This window comes from Solanum stenotomum, unplaced genomic scaffold, assembly GCF_019186545.1.
Source record: "Solanum stenotomum isolate F172 unplaced genomic scaffold, ASM1918654v1 scaffold36528, whole genome shotgun sequence".
NCBI classification, from domain to species: Eukaryota; Viridiplantae; Streptophyta; class Magnoliopsida; order Solanales; family Solanaceae; genus Solanum; species Solanum stenotomum.
The window spans coordinates 16964-30536 of record NW_026033961.1 but is presented as its reverse complement, the minus strand read 5'-3'; the positions used below and the strand labels follow the sequence as shown (position 1 = coordinate 30536).

The window sequence follows — 13573 nt, the reverse complement described above, 5'->3', positions numbered from 1 at the left end:
ACTTGATGTGACCCTTTATTCGCATTTCAGTTTACTTTTGCTTATCTTGCTCAGTCAGCCGATGATGCCTACTGGGTACCTGTTGTTTTGGTACTCATGCTACGCTCTGCATCTATTTTGTGATGCAGGTCCGAGCACTAGTAGCCAGCGTTGATCGAGCTTGGAGTAGACTTATTCGGAGACGGGGGTGAGCACACGGCGTTCTGTACTATTTCAGTCTCCATCTGTATATATAGACTTGTCTTTTTCCTTTCGAGACAGTCTAGTCTTTGTTGTCCAGTTTTGGGACTTGTACTCATTTTGTAGTAGCTCTGTACTAGTGACTTCCAGGTTCTGGGAGGGATCTTTATTTGTATATATGTTTTGGGTGCTTCCGCCTGTTTATATTATTATTATTTGCCTACTCTTGGTTAATTTCTACCCTCAGACCCATTACTTGTTGTTCCGGGTTACGGGTTGGCTTACCTGCTGGTGGGTTATAGTAGGTGCCATCATGACTTGATAAATCGGGTCGTGACATAAATTTTCTCAGTTAGGTCCCCATTTAAAAAAGCAGTTTTTACATCCATTTGATGAATTTGCAAATTAAAAATTGCAGTCATAGCAATCAAAAGTCTTATAGATGTAATTCTTGTTACCGGAGAAAAGGTATCAAAAAATTCTAGGTCTTCTAGTTGTTTAAAACCTTTTGCAACTAGCCTAACCTTATATTTATCAATTGATCCATTCGGTTTCAACTTTTTTCGTAAGACCCATTTGCAACCAATAGTTTTACAACCCGGTGATAAATCAACTAACTTCCAAGTTTTATTAGAAATTAGTGATTCCATTTCATCAGTTATAGCCTCTTTCCAAAATATAGAATCATGTGAAGATAATGCTTCTTTCAAAGTGAGAGGGTCATCTCCAACATTAAACACATAAAAATCAGGACCAAAATATTTTTCTACTCTAGCTCTTTTACTTCTTTTTGACTCAAAATCATTAATTTCTTTATTTTTCAAAGTAGAAGTAGAAGAACTAGGTAGTGACAAAATATTTTGTTCAATCCTTTGACCCCCACTATTTTTAGAATCAAATGAAAATTTATTTTCATGAAAAATAGCATCACCTGATTCAATTATAATATTATCTTCAAGATTAAAAAATCTATAGGTTGTACTATTTGAAGCATAACCAAGAAAAACACAAGTAGTAACTTTCTTACCCAACTTTGTAATCTCAGGATCCATTAGCCTCACAAAGGCTAGACAATCCCAAACTTGGCTTGTGACTTTCCACAACTCAAAAGGTGTCAATTTAGACTTTTTATAAGACACACGATTCAACACATAACAAGCAGTCAAAATAGCTTCACCCCAAAAATTTAAAGGTGCATGTGACTCAATAAGCATGGCATTAGTCAATTCAACCAAAATTCTATTTTTCCTTTCCGCTACACCATTAGATGAAGGAGAATAAGGAGGAGTAGTTTCATGAATTATTCTCAATGATCTAACAAAAGAATTAAACTCATTTGACTCATACTCACGGCCTTTACCACTTCTAATTCTTTTTATTTTTCTTCCAAGCTGATTTTCAACCTCATGGAGATAAGTTTTGAAATTTTCAAAAGCATCTCTTTTATTTTTCTTCAAGTAAACATATGTAAAGTTATAAAAATCATCAATGAAAGTGATAAAATATCTATTACCTCCACGAGTTAAAATTTCACCAAGTTCACAAATATCAGTATGAACTAATTCTAACAAATCAGTTTTTCTTTCAACTTGAAAACGAGGCCTTCTAGTGATTTTGGCTTTACTACAAGCCTCACACTTTTCAAAATTCTTTTTAACCATTGGGATTAGTACTAAACTACTCATGATTCCAACATAACGATCATTAATATGACACAAACGAGCATGTCAAAAATTGGTAGAAGAAAGCATATAAACAGAAGTAGAAACTTTATTCTTTTCAACATTCAATTTGAACATCCCATCACAAGCATACCCCTTTCCCACAAAAATACCCTTCTTCACAATGACATATTATTTGATTAGGTTCAATAATCTGTTTAAAGCCTGCTTTATTAAGAAGAAAACTAGACATCAATTTTTTTCTCATGGAAGGAGTATAAAGTACATCTTTCAAAGTTAATACCCTTCCAGAAGTAAAACACAATTCGACATCTCCCGTTCCAAGCACTTGAGTTGTGTGAGAATCACCAAGCATGATGATTTTGGGCTCCTCAAAATGAGTATATTTTTTAAACCAGTCTTTGTCATAACAGACATAACGGTTTGCACCAGAATCATCCCACCATCCATCAACACTCTCAATCATGAATCACCGCCACAAAAGGTTCTTTGGTAACGTTTGCCTGATGGTTAGGTCCATGTTTTCGGAATCTGTAAAATCGAGCAATATGCCCACTCTTGCCACAAACAAAACACGGTCCCTTATCTTGAACTTGTTGATTTTGTGCTTGGTTATTTTCACCATTATTTTTCTTGGGAGGTCTACTATTATTTTTCTTAAAACAAATTCTTCTTAGGCTTCAAAGAAGTATTTTGTGAGTTTCAAGAGTAGCATTATTTGAAGTAATTAAATTTACCTTTGTTGTGATGTTGCTCTCTTCTTTTTGTAAAAGTGCATCTTAGCCCTTTGCCTCTTCACCATCGTACTTTTCCACTTTCTCATGATGAGAAATAAGTTCATCATCATCCATGGAGGTGTCATCAACTTTATTATGATTCTTCTCAGTTAACACATAAGAAACATTGAGAAGACTTAAGTAGAAAAGTACTTTACCCTTCCATCTCTTGAAATGGTTACCATTGAAACGAAATGGCTTGTTAAGGTCTCCCATCTTGACATCCGCGATTTGTTCAATTGTAGCCATTACTGAATCTCCTTAAAATTGTTAGTGAAAAATTACAAACACTACAAGAAAACTACAAATTACTTGGGAATTTTACCTGGGAATTCTATCCGCAGGAATTTCCTACGAATTTATATGCAAAATTATAAAATTCCTAAGCTATGCAATATTTTACCTGCGTAAATTTTTTTCAAGGAAAATTCGCAGGTAAATTTGGCGCAAAAATATTTCTTGGAGAATTAGTTGGGGAAATTAATTTGCACGTAATATTTTTGTAGGTAAATTCACAAGTAATGAACAAAAATAAATTTCTTTATTATTTTGGCAGAAAAATCTCCAAGTAAAACTACCTACGAATTTAGTTGGGAATATTAAAAAATTAAACTTTTTTATGTTAGAGAATTACTTGGGAGTTTGTTTCTACGAATTTAGATATGGATTTATTTAATGAGACTTTACCCAAAAATTACATACAAGGGAAATTACTCAAGGTCTTGTCATTGCGAATTAGTTGGATTGCTTTAATTGGAAATTATGGGAATATATTTGTACCGATAAGTGTTTTTTTTTTTGTTTTGAAACACTCTGTTAATTAATGTGGTTAAAACTGGTGAAACAATTTTACCAATTATCATATATTATTAATTATTTTATAAAATTTACATATTTGAAAACTACATAAAAGTACTATAAATAATAATAATTAATTCAAATATATTTAAAAAATATATCAAGAAATTACGGTCAAAGAAAAATATGTTTGGATCTCAAGATGACACATGAGACGAAGGAAATACTTTATTTACGTATATTAAAAGAATGTAATTTGAACTCGATGAAATACTTTATTTACACATATTCGAAATAGAGAATAAATAAATATTTTAACACATTGATTTATTGAAGATAAATTGGAAAAAAAATTAAAATGTAATTTTGTGAATCACTGATTTTATACCACATCGATGGATGAGGATAAAAAGTTCAGCGTTATAAGGCTTCCTCCTAACGTGATTAGTAATTAATTTCTCGATCTTTTAGGAATTAAATTAGGAACCTAAATAATAAGTACTAGTAATTAGTTTAGGGTTGACTAAATAGTATGTGTGCACTATTAAATTAATTAAATTGGGGAGAAAAATAAATTAAATATAGAGAAAACAAATAGAGGCACTATTAAATTAATTAAATTGGGGATAAACAAATTAAATATAGAGAAAACAAATAGCATAAATAGAACAAGGAAAAACAAATGAAATATAGAGAAAACAAAAGAGAATAAAATAATTAATCCCTTCTCATCTCACAAATTTTACCAAAACTTGCTTGCGAATTTTTAGAATTTCTTGTGAAAAAATTCGTAGGTAAATTACATGTGAAATTAATATTTGTAGGTAAATTACATGCGAAATTAATATCCTCAGATAACATATTTGGGGATTTTAAAAATCCGCAGGTAATAATTAACTAGGAGTTTATTTCCAATGGATTTTGATTGGCAGGAAAATCTGCAACAAACTTTGATACCTGCAGATTTTGCTTCAAAATTTCCAAGAAAATCCCCATGTAATTTGAGTTTTTCTAGTAGTGAAAATAGCAGAATTACAAGATTACAATTGAAAATAAAAATGAAGAAATAAATCTCTTCAGGCTGAGGCGCGGATATCTCGCTCTCTTTAAGGAGATTCAAGCCCACTACAATAAATGTTTTTCACTGGTCCAGCAGTAGTCCTTCTTGACTTGTCCCATCCAGGATACAACAGCCTATTCACGAAAGATAACTCAACAACTCTGGACAAGAGTTGAGTCCAAAGCCCCACAAAAAGAACACCTCCCTTCAACTAATAAGAACTATCTTTTTTTTTTTAACAAACTTTATGCACTCTATATTTTCTTATATGTAAAACAAATGAATACCACCACTATTTATAGTAGAAGAAGTCATCCTAGAAATAAATAGGAAGATAATGGGGTACTAAATAATGAAGATAATACTCTCAGGAATTACATATGTTATAAGGTATAATGGAGGAATACAGAATGAAAATAAAGTGACACTTAGGCCACCAACGGCTTGGGAGTTGATGCATGCACCAAGAAAATTGTAACATATACACTAATAACTCCATTTGGAGTAATGCTGAATAGTAATGCAGTAATAATTATTTTCAATGGCAACAATCAACTGCCAATTCATCCATCATAATGTAACATATATGAAAAGTGCACCAACGGCGATAAACCAACATCTATGTGGCCATGCAAAAAATGTGAATTCTTAAATTATTAAAATACCACATTAACAGTAATTACATAAATTAGTTCTCAAATCGTGATCGATTGTATAAGTTCTTATTATTCTTGTGCAAAGGAATATAGAAAGTTTCGTTTTACTTGATTTTCATGTTTTATGATTTTTGTATGCTAATTTACACGTAAAAAATATTTCATTTATCTCAATGCATTTATGTGGCATCATTTGGATATAAAAAAATTAAATTTTTTGATATAAAATTTATATATTTTAAAAACTGCGTAAAAAAAAAGGTTTGATTCATAAGAAACTCGTTTTCTCATAAAAGAATACGAAATCTAATGCCACAAAATTTAAGCTAATGTAACCAAAGATTATTTTACTCTCCCATCTCAATATGTGATGATTTTCTAAGTTTGAGAGTTAAATAAATTATTATTTTAATTTTAATTTTTTTATATACTTTAGAACGATAAGAGTATATACAAACCTTAAAATATAACGTAGGGTATTAGCATATTATTTATGATAGTCCAGTGATATATTTATCATTTTTTAATTAAAATATAATAAACAAAATCATTCTTATTCTTTTTATAACACTAACAATTCTCATTGTTTATCAAGTTGGTGCTTGAAAAAAGAAAAACAAAAGGAGAAAAAGAAAGGGATATTTTTTTATAAAAAAAAAAAGATGGTCCACTATAAAATGTTTTTATTCATTAGTCATTTTGTCGGTACTTGATATTGATATATTGTTTTTAATTATTATACCTTTCAATCATGCATGCATTTATACATACTCTTTATGTTTACAATTTTCGCTCATCCAGATTCAATTGTACTATTTTCTTTCCTCTAAAATAAGTGTTATTTAAGTATAAGTCATGTTTATTAAAAAATTAATAAGTACAATGTGTAGTTTATTACTTCCCCTAACCCTTTTTTAATGTTAAAAAAGTATTATATAATGCACTTCTTCTCATGTCAATATAATGAAAAAATATTCTTTTAAAATGTAAGTTAAAGTTTTCATAACTTGACACTCGAATAGCTAAATTTAACTTGAGGCGGAGAGCGTATTTGATATCTTATAACAATTATTTTATCTAATGACATTATCATAAGAAATATTTATTATCAGCTATTTAATGACAAATTAAAAATAATTTCATAGCTAAATTTTTAAATTTTTTATTGTGATGGAATTGATGGAAGGAAACATAAAGAAAAAACTAAAAAAGAGATGATACCAAAAGTAAAATTGGTATGGTCCCCCAATGACATGTTCTTATTCATGAGTAATTTTGTCAGTATATAAAACACATAATAAAAGTGTTATAATTGTAAGTATTTTTTATATTGATATATTGCTCCTAATTATTCTGCCTTTCAATTTATTTAGTTGCGTGTGAATCCAATATACCAACCATGCATTAACTCTTTAGACATTTCTCATATTTTATTATGTAATTGATAAAATTGTTTCTTCTTTTGTATTTTTATAATAAATTAATAAGAGGAATTTCTTTTAAACCAAAAAAAGAAGAAGAAGAATTTGGGTAAAAAAAGTTATATTTTTAATATACAAGGACTAGAATAGAGCAACCCTCAAACTTAATGATCACTATTTGAGTGAAAAATATTTAAATTTTATGATTATATTCGAGATTTTTTTTATACCGATAGAAAGTGAACCTATTTTGTGAACTTTTTAAGGAAATGGAAAAAGGATTAAATATATCTTTATTTTATATGGAGTAATTTTATCTATTATGTAAAAAGTTTGACTCTATTGTCAGTCAAATGGTTCAAATATGCAATTATTGGCTAACGAGCCCAATTCCCTTTTGGGGATTTTATTCTCCTTTTTGAAAAAACACAGCCAAATCAACTAGTATTATTTAATTTCTCTATTTATGTCACGACTCAGACCGTCGTGATTGACACCCACACTAACCCTTCGATGGGAGAACCACTACTATAACTCAAACCAAGCAATTAAACCACAAAACTAAGGCATTTAAGTACACAAAAGCAAGAAAAATACTAAGGAAAGAAATAGAGTTCCCATAAACTCTAACAAAAGTCTAACATTAATAAGCTAACAATGCGGAAATTCAACCCATAGAACCTGAAAGTCATTGTACCAAAACTCTACTAACGTACAGTCTAAGAACAAGGGGTACAACCCCGAAACTAAACAAACACCTTAAACAAATAGTCTGAGTTCGAAAAGAGTGCACTTAAACAAGAAAGATCCATAGCAGCCTAAAAGAACTGGCTCACCCTTGAATCCGATCACGCTTAACAGTCACCTAGCTGAGGTCTATCAATAGACGCTTGAAGATGCCCTGTACTCAACAAAGAACAAGCAAGTGCAGTATCAGTACACAACCACAGTGTATTTGTAGGATCACGCGGCTATCCCAATAGGTGAAACACATGCAAGTAACTACAATCATTATAAAACAGGCATATACCGAACATATACAATATTAGTCAACTATTACGAACAACAAACAGTTTCACGATTCTCACATATCACGATTATATCAATTTAGAGCAACATACAGTCTTCCAGTATCAATCATCATTAGATATGAACGTAATTATCACAAGTAGATACACAACACAATTCAATGGTCCTCTCATGGAACCCAAACCCAACCCGTTAGCATACCGGTTCGTAGTACCCGATCTCATGTTTATGCCGAAACGTGGCAACCGATCCCATATTTATGCCGAAATGTGGCAACCGATCCCATAATTATGTTGGAACGTAGAAACCGATCCAGTTAGTGTGTCGGATCGTGACACCCGCCCATTCAACAAACCACAATCACAATCACCATGTATATTCTCACAATCATACAACAAGAGGTGATTCATGACATATAATTATTCAATTATCCTTATTCACGATTAGGGTGATCAATAATGCAACATTCGCATACATACATACATTATAATGAAGCAATTACAAATTAACATATATCACACCAACATGAAATCACAACCATCACCTACCTCGAATCCAAGCTTGAATCCCCTAAGGCACTTGAATCTTCCCTTTCCGGATTCTTCCCGCTTGTTCGTGGTCTAAAACCAATAATTTATACGCAATGATCAACATTCAAAGGTCTAATTATCCGAATTATAACAAACTCAATAACCCTAGACCAAACCCTAAATCCCCATACCCAAATTAGGGTTTCTTCCACCATAAATCACATAACAAACCCTCTCCCCCATCAATATTCACCCATTATATTACGTTCTATGGATCAAAAAATAGATTCGGGGAGTGAAAAGCTTATCTTTAGCCTCAAGAATGGTGAAAAACGTGTAGGAGTCACCTGGGGTTCGTTCCTTAGCTCCAAAAATAAAAAAAAGTGCATAATAAGGTCGTCTAGGAGTTTATTAACGACCTTAAGTCGCGTCGAGCCCGCCACAACGACCCTCATCCCGCTGCAGCGGCCCCGCCAAAGCGGCGAATTCCAGCGCCAAAGCGGCATTCTCGAGACAGAGAGTTGATTCAAGAATTCCAAAATTCCCATTTCACAACACACCTCTAACTAACGACGCTTAGAAAATACCCATTACGCCAAGATCGATTTCGAAAGTTCTACTCGCCCGAATTCAATTCCGTAAAGTCGTACGGGATCCTTAACGTCTTAACTATTCACTCATGTAATCATATTCATTAATAGATCTCTCATTTGTTACCAAATTTCTCTACACCTTGATGACTCCGATTTTGTCCAATTCTGGACTAGGTTAGAAAATTTCAAGTTACTATGAAAAAGTTTTTCTGACCTCAATTCTTTCTCCATTGACTTTTCCATAACAAGGAAAATCAGGTCGTTACAATTTATTTTTACTTGTTCATCCATATTCGTTGGTATATTGGAATAATTTTTGAATGATAAATACATCGAGGACATTGATTTTCTCAATATTATATGTGTTCATGGATACATGTTTGACAATTTGTAGATAATGGACAAAATGGTCTTTTCCTTTAAAGCCACTAATTAGGACATAACTATTTTTTTTAAAAAAAATTACACACAGAATGTGAAGGAGGATAGGAAAAATTGAATTCAAACGTAATATGTGGGGGACATCCACTGTCCATTGATTCTACTTTTTGTAAATTATGAATTCGACAAGAATGAAATGGGAGATTTAATTTTATAGTCGTTTATAAATATTTTCTAATTTATTTTATGGTTTTTGTAAAGGGAGATTACTAAAAAATAACATAGAAGATCTTGATTATGCTTAATGAAAAAATTTCTTCTTTACCAAAAAAACAAAGGCTTAGGAAATCATTTTCCTCCTTAGAAATTGGAAATATAAAGGTTAGAGCATTATGCTGAGTTTTTATTATTGTCTTTTAAATGGGGAATACTCTTGTTTAAATAAACTTTTGGATTTAAATGAAATAAAATTCTTTTAAAGTACTCCCTTTGTTCACTTTTACTTTTCACACTTTGATTTGTCACATTCATTAATAAAATAATTATTGATATAGGTATTTTACCAAACTAACCCAACTAAATGATGTTTTGAAAAATAAGTATTTAATGTTGAAGGTAAAATATGGAAAAAAAAAATTATTGTCTTTTCTTGATATGTCAAAAGTGACAAGTAAAAGTGAATGGAGGGAGTAGTTCAAAATTCTAAAACAGAAACTTCTTTCATTTTTTTTTTTTTTAAACAAAACTCAATAAAATTGCCTCAAAATAGAGGGAACCAAAAAAACCTTAATTAATTTATTGGCAATTTGACTTCTTTATTTTATAACAAGGCTAGCTAGATTTCATATTCTTCTCAATTGTGTATCATTATTTTTATTTACTTTTTAAAAGTTTTTTATTCGATAGTTGATATTCGCTTTGGAGTTCAATTAATAAAAATTTATACTGAGGAGTTTTCTTATATATGCAATGCATAAATTAAAAACTTTTCATTAAAGATGAATACATATTTATCTTTCCACACCTATAATGATACTTTTGTTTACTATTGGTCCCTCAACCTTCTTAATTTGTTCCAAAGAAAGTATAACATATTGTCACCTTTTATTTTTAATTTTTGGGGTGTGATGGGGAGGGAGTGGGGAGTGGGGAGTGGGGGGACTAGTTTGACAATTACAATTCAATCCTAGTTACCACACATTAATTAAATATATGGTCCCAAAGATGTTAAAATCTTAAATAGAGATACAGAGCAATTGATTTTTGGAATTATGAGAACCCAATATTTTAAGGTTAAATCTTACTTGAAAATATATACACTTTACAAACAAGAAAACACAAATACAAACTGACAAAATAACAGGGAAAAAAAAAAAGAAACAGTGAAGGAATAACGCCTAACAAATACTCTTAATTGGAAAATTATAGTTTATATACCATAAAATTTTAGTTTTTATTGATAAATAATAAACTTTGAATATCTTTGAAGAAAGACTCCCATGAGATTTAGCCGTTTGGTCATGAGATTATTCAATTAAGCCAAATACTCTCTCCGTTTTAATTTGTTTGTTTACTTTATTTCTTACTTTGTTTAGAAAAAATATTTTTTTCTTTTATGATAACTCTTTTAATTTTAATTTTCTACCTGAAATGTATAAAATTACAAGATTAAATATCATTTTTGATACATTCCACATATTTTCTATTCAACCACAAGAATTAAAACCCTAGTTTACTTTCTGGAATTATGTGTCGAATCAAAATCATACAAACAAATTGAAACAGCCAAAGTAATGCACAATATGTAAAAGGATTTAATTAAGCCACACTTATTTATTTCATTATTTATAGTAAGAGTACATGGAAACATTATAATCAACAGACATTAACCCTTATTATTTTTGACATGTGGCTGCTTAATTACTTCCATAATAATCCATTAATTAACCAACCACAGGTATGTTTACAACATAACCCAAGATGTTATCAAAAAGACGAACTCGATCACAACGAAGATCCAATGTGACTGGAGAACCATTCAATAATATATGAACATTACTTATGAGTGAATTTTCCTTCTCAATTATCCCCTTAGCAAGCTTTGTTGGTACACCAATAAGTTCTGGCCACCTTAGTTTTCCTACATATATATACACATAATAATTAATTATAATGAGAGAAAGAAATTAAGAACAAGAATAATATACTCTATATGTGTTATTATAATAGCAGACATCAAGTTGAATCATGATATATACTTTTTTAAAAAAATGAGAGTAGCGGAAGAGATTTTAAGGTGGAGAATTAAATCGTTATTAATAATATAAAATTTTAGGTAATTAACCAACTGAACTAATAAAATTTTCCGGAGTTTGAATAATCTACATCTTGTTTGGCCAAATCTCAGAAAAGTCAACAATGACTTCTTATTTAAAAAAGTATATTTTAGAGAATTGAAGTGTTTGGTCAAGGATTTAAAAAAAAAACAAGTGTTTTTAATAGTAGAAAAACTCTTTTTTGAGAAGCTAAAAAAGCAAATTCCTTTAAAAGAACTTGACCTTTGCATTGAAATTCCTTTAGAAGTTCTATGACTTCTGCTCCATCACTTTCTTTTCGTGCCATGAGAGTTTCAAAGGCTGCCAAAAAAAAAAACATTTCAATAGCAATTAGTGTATATCTCATTTCAAGTTAGATTATCAGAAAATTATGACGCCTAAAATTTTTTGGGTAGAAGGAGATTCATCCGAACTCTGGCAGAGCCAACATTATCACTAAGAGAGTCAATATCTACATTTTCACTAAGAGAGTCAACATTTTCACTAAATAATGTAATTTTTCAGCAAAAGGATGTCAATCGACAAAGTCATTGAACAAGTCGCCCTTTCGAGCCTGCTTTGCCGGTTAGTCACATTATATTTACAAGATCAAACTATTTTTTTTTTATGTATATATAGTACTATAAGGTANCCCCCCCCCCCCCCCCCCCCCCCACCCTCCACACACAGAGCCTCAACCCCCATATCGCAAAAGAAATATAAATCATTTACAACTCTAATAATATTCTTGCAATATATATATATATATATATAGAGAGAGAGAGAGAGGGAGAGGAGGGGGGTACTAACAAGTTGCAAGAAGAAAGAAAACAATGATGTGAGCAAACTTTAACTCCATTTTCTTTTAGTTGTAAAGAGTAGAAGGAATTGAGTAAATTTGTGTGAGTGCATCATATAAATTTATAGGCAGAGGTTGCCTTCATTTTAGTGACTAGTGAGGTACTATATACTAGTGGTGTTAACAACCACATGTTGAACAATTTGAAGATAAAGGAAAAAATTATTATGTTTTGTTATATTTTTAATTACATATGAGAAGTGAGGAGGGACAGTGAAAATTTAATTCACGTATAGTGTGTGGGGGACACATCATATACACTAATACCACTAATTGGTATATTATAAATTGGATAGTGTGTGGGGGACACATCATATACTTCTCGACCCTTCTTGCCTTTGGAAATTCGCTTGTTCTTACCGACTGCCATGGTCGAGCTTTAGTGGTTGACAATGTACCAAAATAATAAAAATAAGCAATAAAATTACATTGAAAATTACTTGACAAAGTACCTAACTAACATAAGCTAGCTTTCAATGGTTGCCAAAGTACCTAAATAACATAAGCACTACATGATACTAAATTGCTACATATGCCAAGAAGTGTAAGAGGGTCGAGAAGGGTCTTAGGGCTTTTAGATTGAAAAATTGAATGAAATAATTGGGTTACTGATGAGTTGTAGGAATTTTTAAAAATTTGGGTGGGTCTTTACTTGGGTGGGTTATTTTAATTTAATTTTTGTTTAGAATTTTGATATTTTTTTATAAAAAAAATGACGTGTCCGAATTATAATTGGCCACGTGTAAAAAATGGTTTTACAAAACCACTGTTAAAAAATAATGGCATGAATGAACCTTTTCTTACACGGTAATGGCATAGATGAGCCAAACTTTTAACGGACGACATAAATAAGCCTTTTCTGAAAGTTCGATGGCATATTTGAGCCTTTTCCCAAAACAATATAAAAACAAAATTTAAAAAGATTTACTAGCAAAAGTAGAGATGCTATGGTCTCTAGCTATGAACCGTTTTTATTGATGAATCATTTTATAAGTAGTAGAGACGGATTTAGGAGTTAAATGTTATAATTCTAAATTTAAGATAACGAATTCAAATAACAATACATGAGTTCCAAATTTTAATTTAAACATATATATTTAATGAATTTCAAAACAAATATAAAATTTATGATAAATCTATTAAATTTGATTTTGGGTAAAAAATTAAATAAATCAGGTAAATTATTGAGACGAAGTCACGTGTCCATCTGTTAGTTTTAAGGGTATACACAATTCAAAAAATTAACGATAAAAGTATATACAAAAACTTCTAATTAGAAATAAATACATATTG

At 30.7% G+C, this 13573-nt stretch overlaps 1 protein-coding gene across 2 annotated transcripts in view; it reads right to left on the bottom strand.

Moving 5' to 3' along the window:
- The window catches only part of LOC125852527 (proteinase inhibitor 1), a 38130-nt gene extending 25745 nt beyond the window's left edge, over positions 1-12385 (bottom strand). Inside the window, exons 1-3 of one of the 2 annotated variants that reach the window (XM_049532258.1) lie at positions 12232-12368; positions 11665-11742; positions 10920-11246 (exon numbers count right to left, since the gene is read on the bottom strand). In XM_049532258.1, the coding sequence (XP_049388215.1) occupies positions 11050-11246; positions 11665-11742; positions 12232-12280 (324 nt within the window). In that variant the 5' untranslated portion in view covers positions 12281-12368 and the 3' untranslated portion in view covers positions 10920-11049. Of the gene's footprint in view, positions 1-10919; positions 11247-11664; positions 11743-12231 lie in introns of those variants that run through there. The other variant, XM_049532257.1, reaches the window with a different exon arrangement.
- Between the last annotated feature and the right edge of the window lie 1188 nt (positions 12386-13573).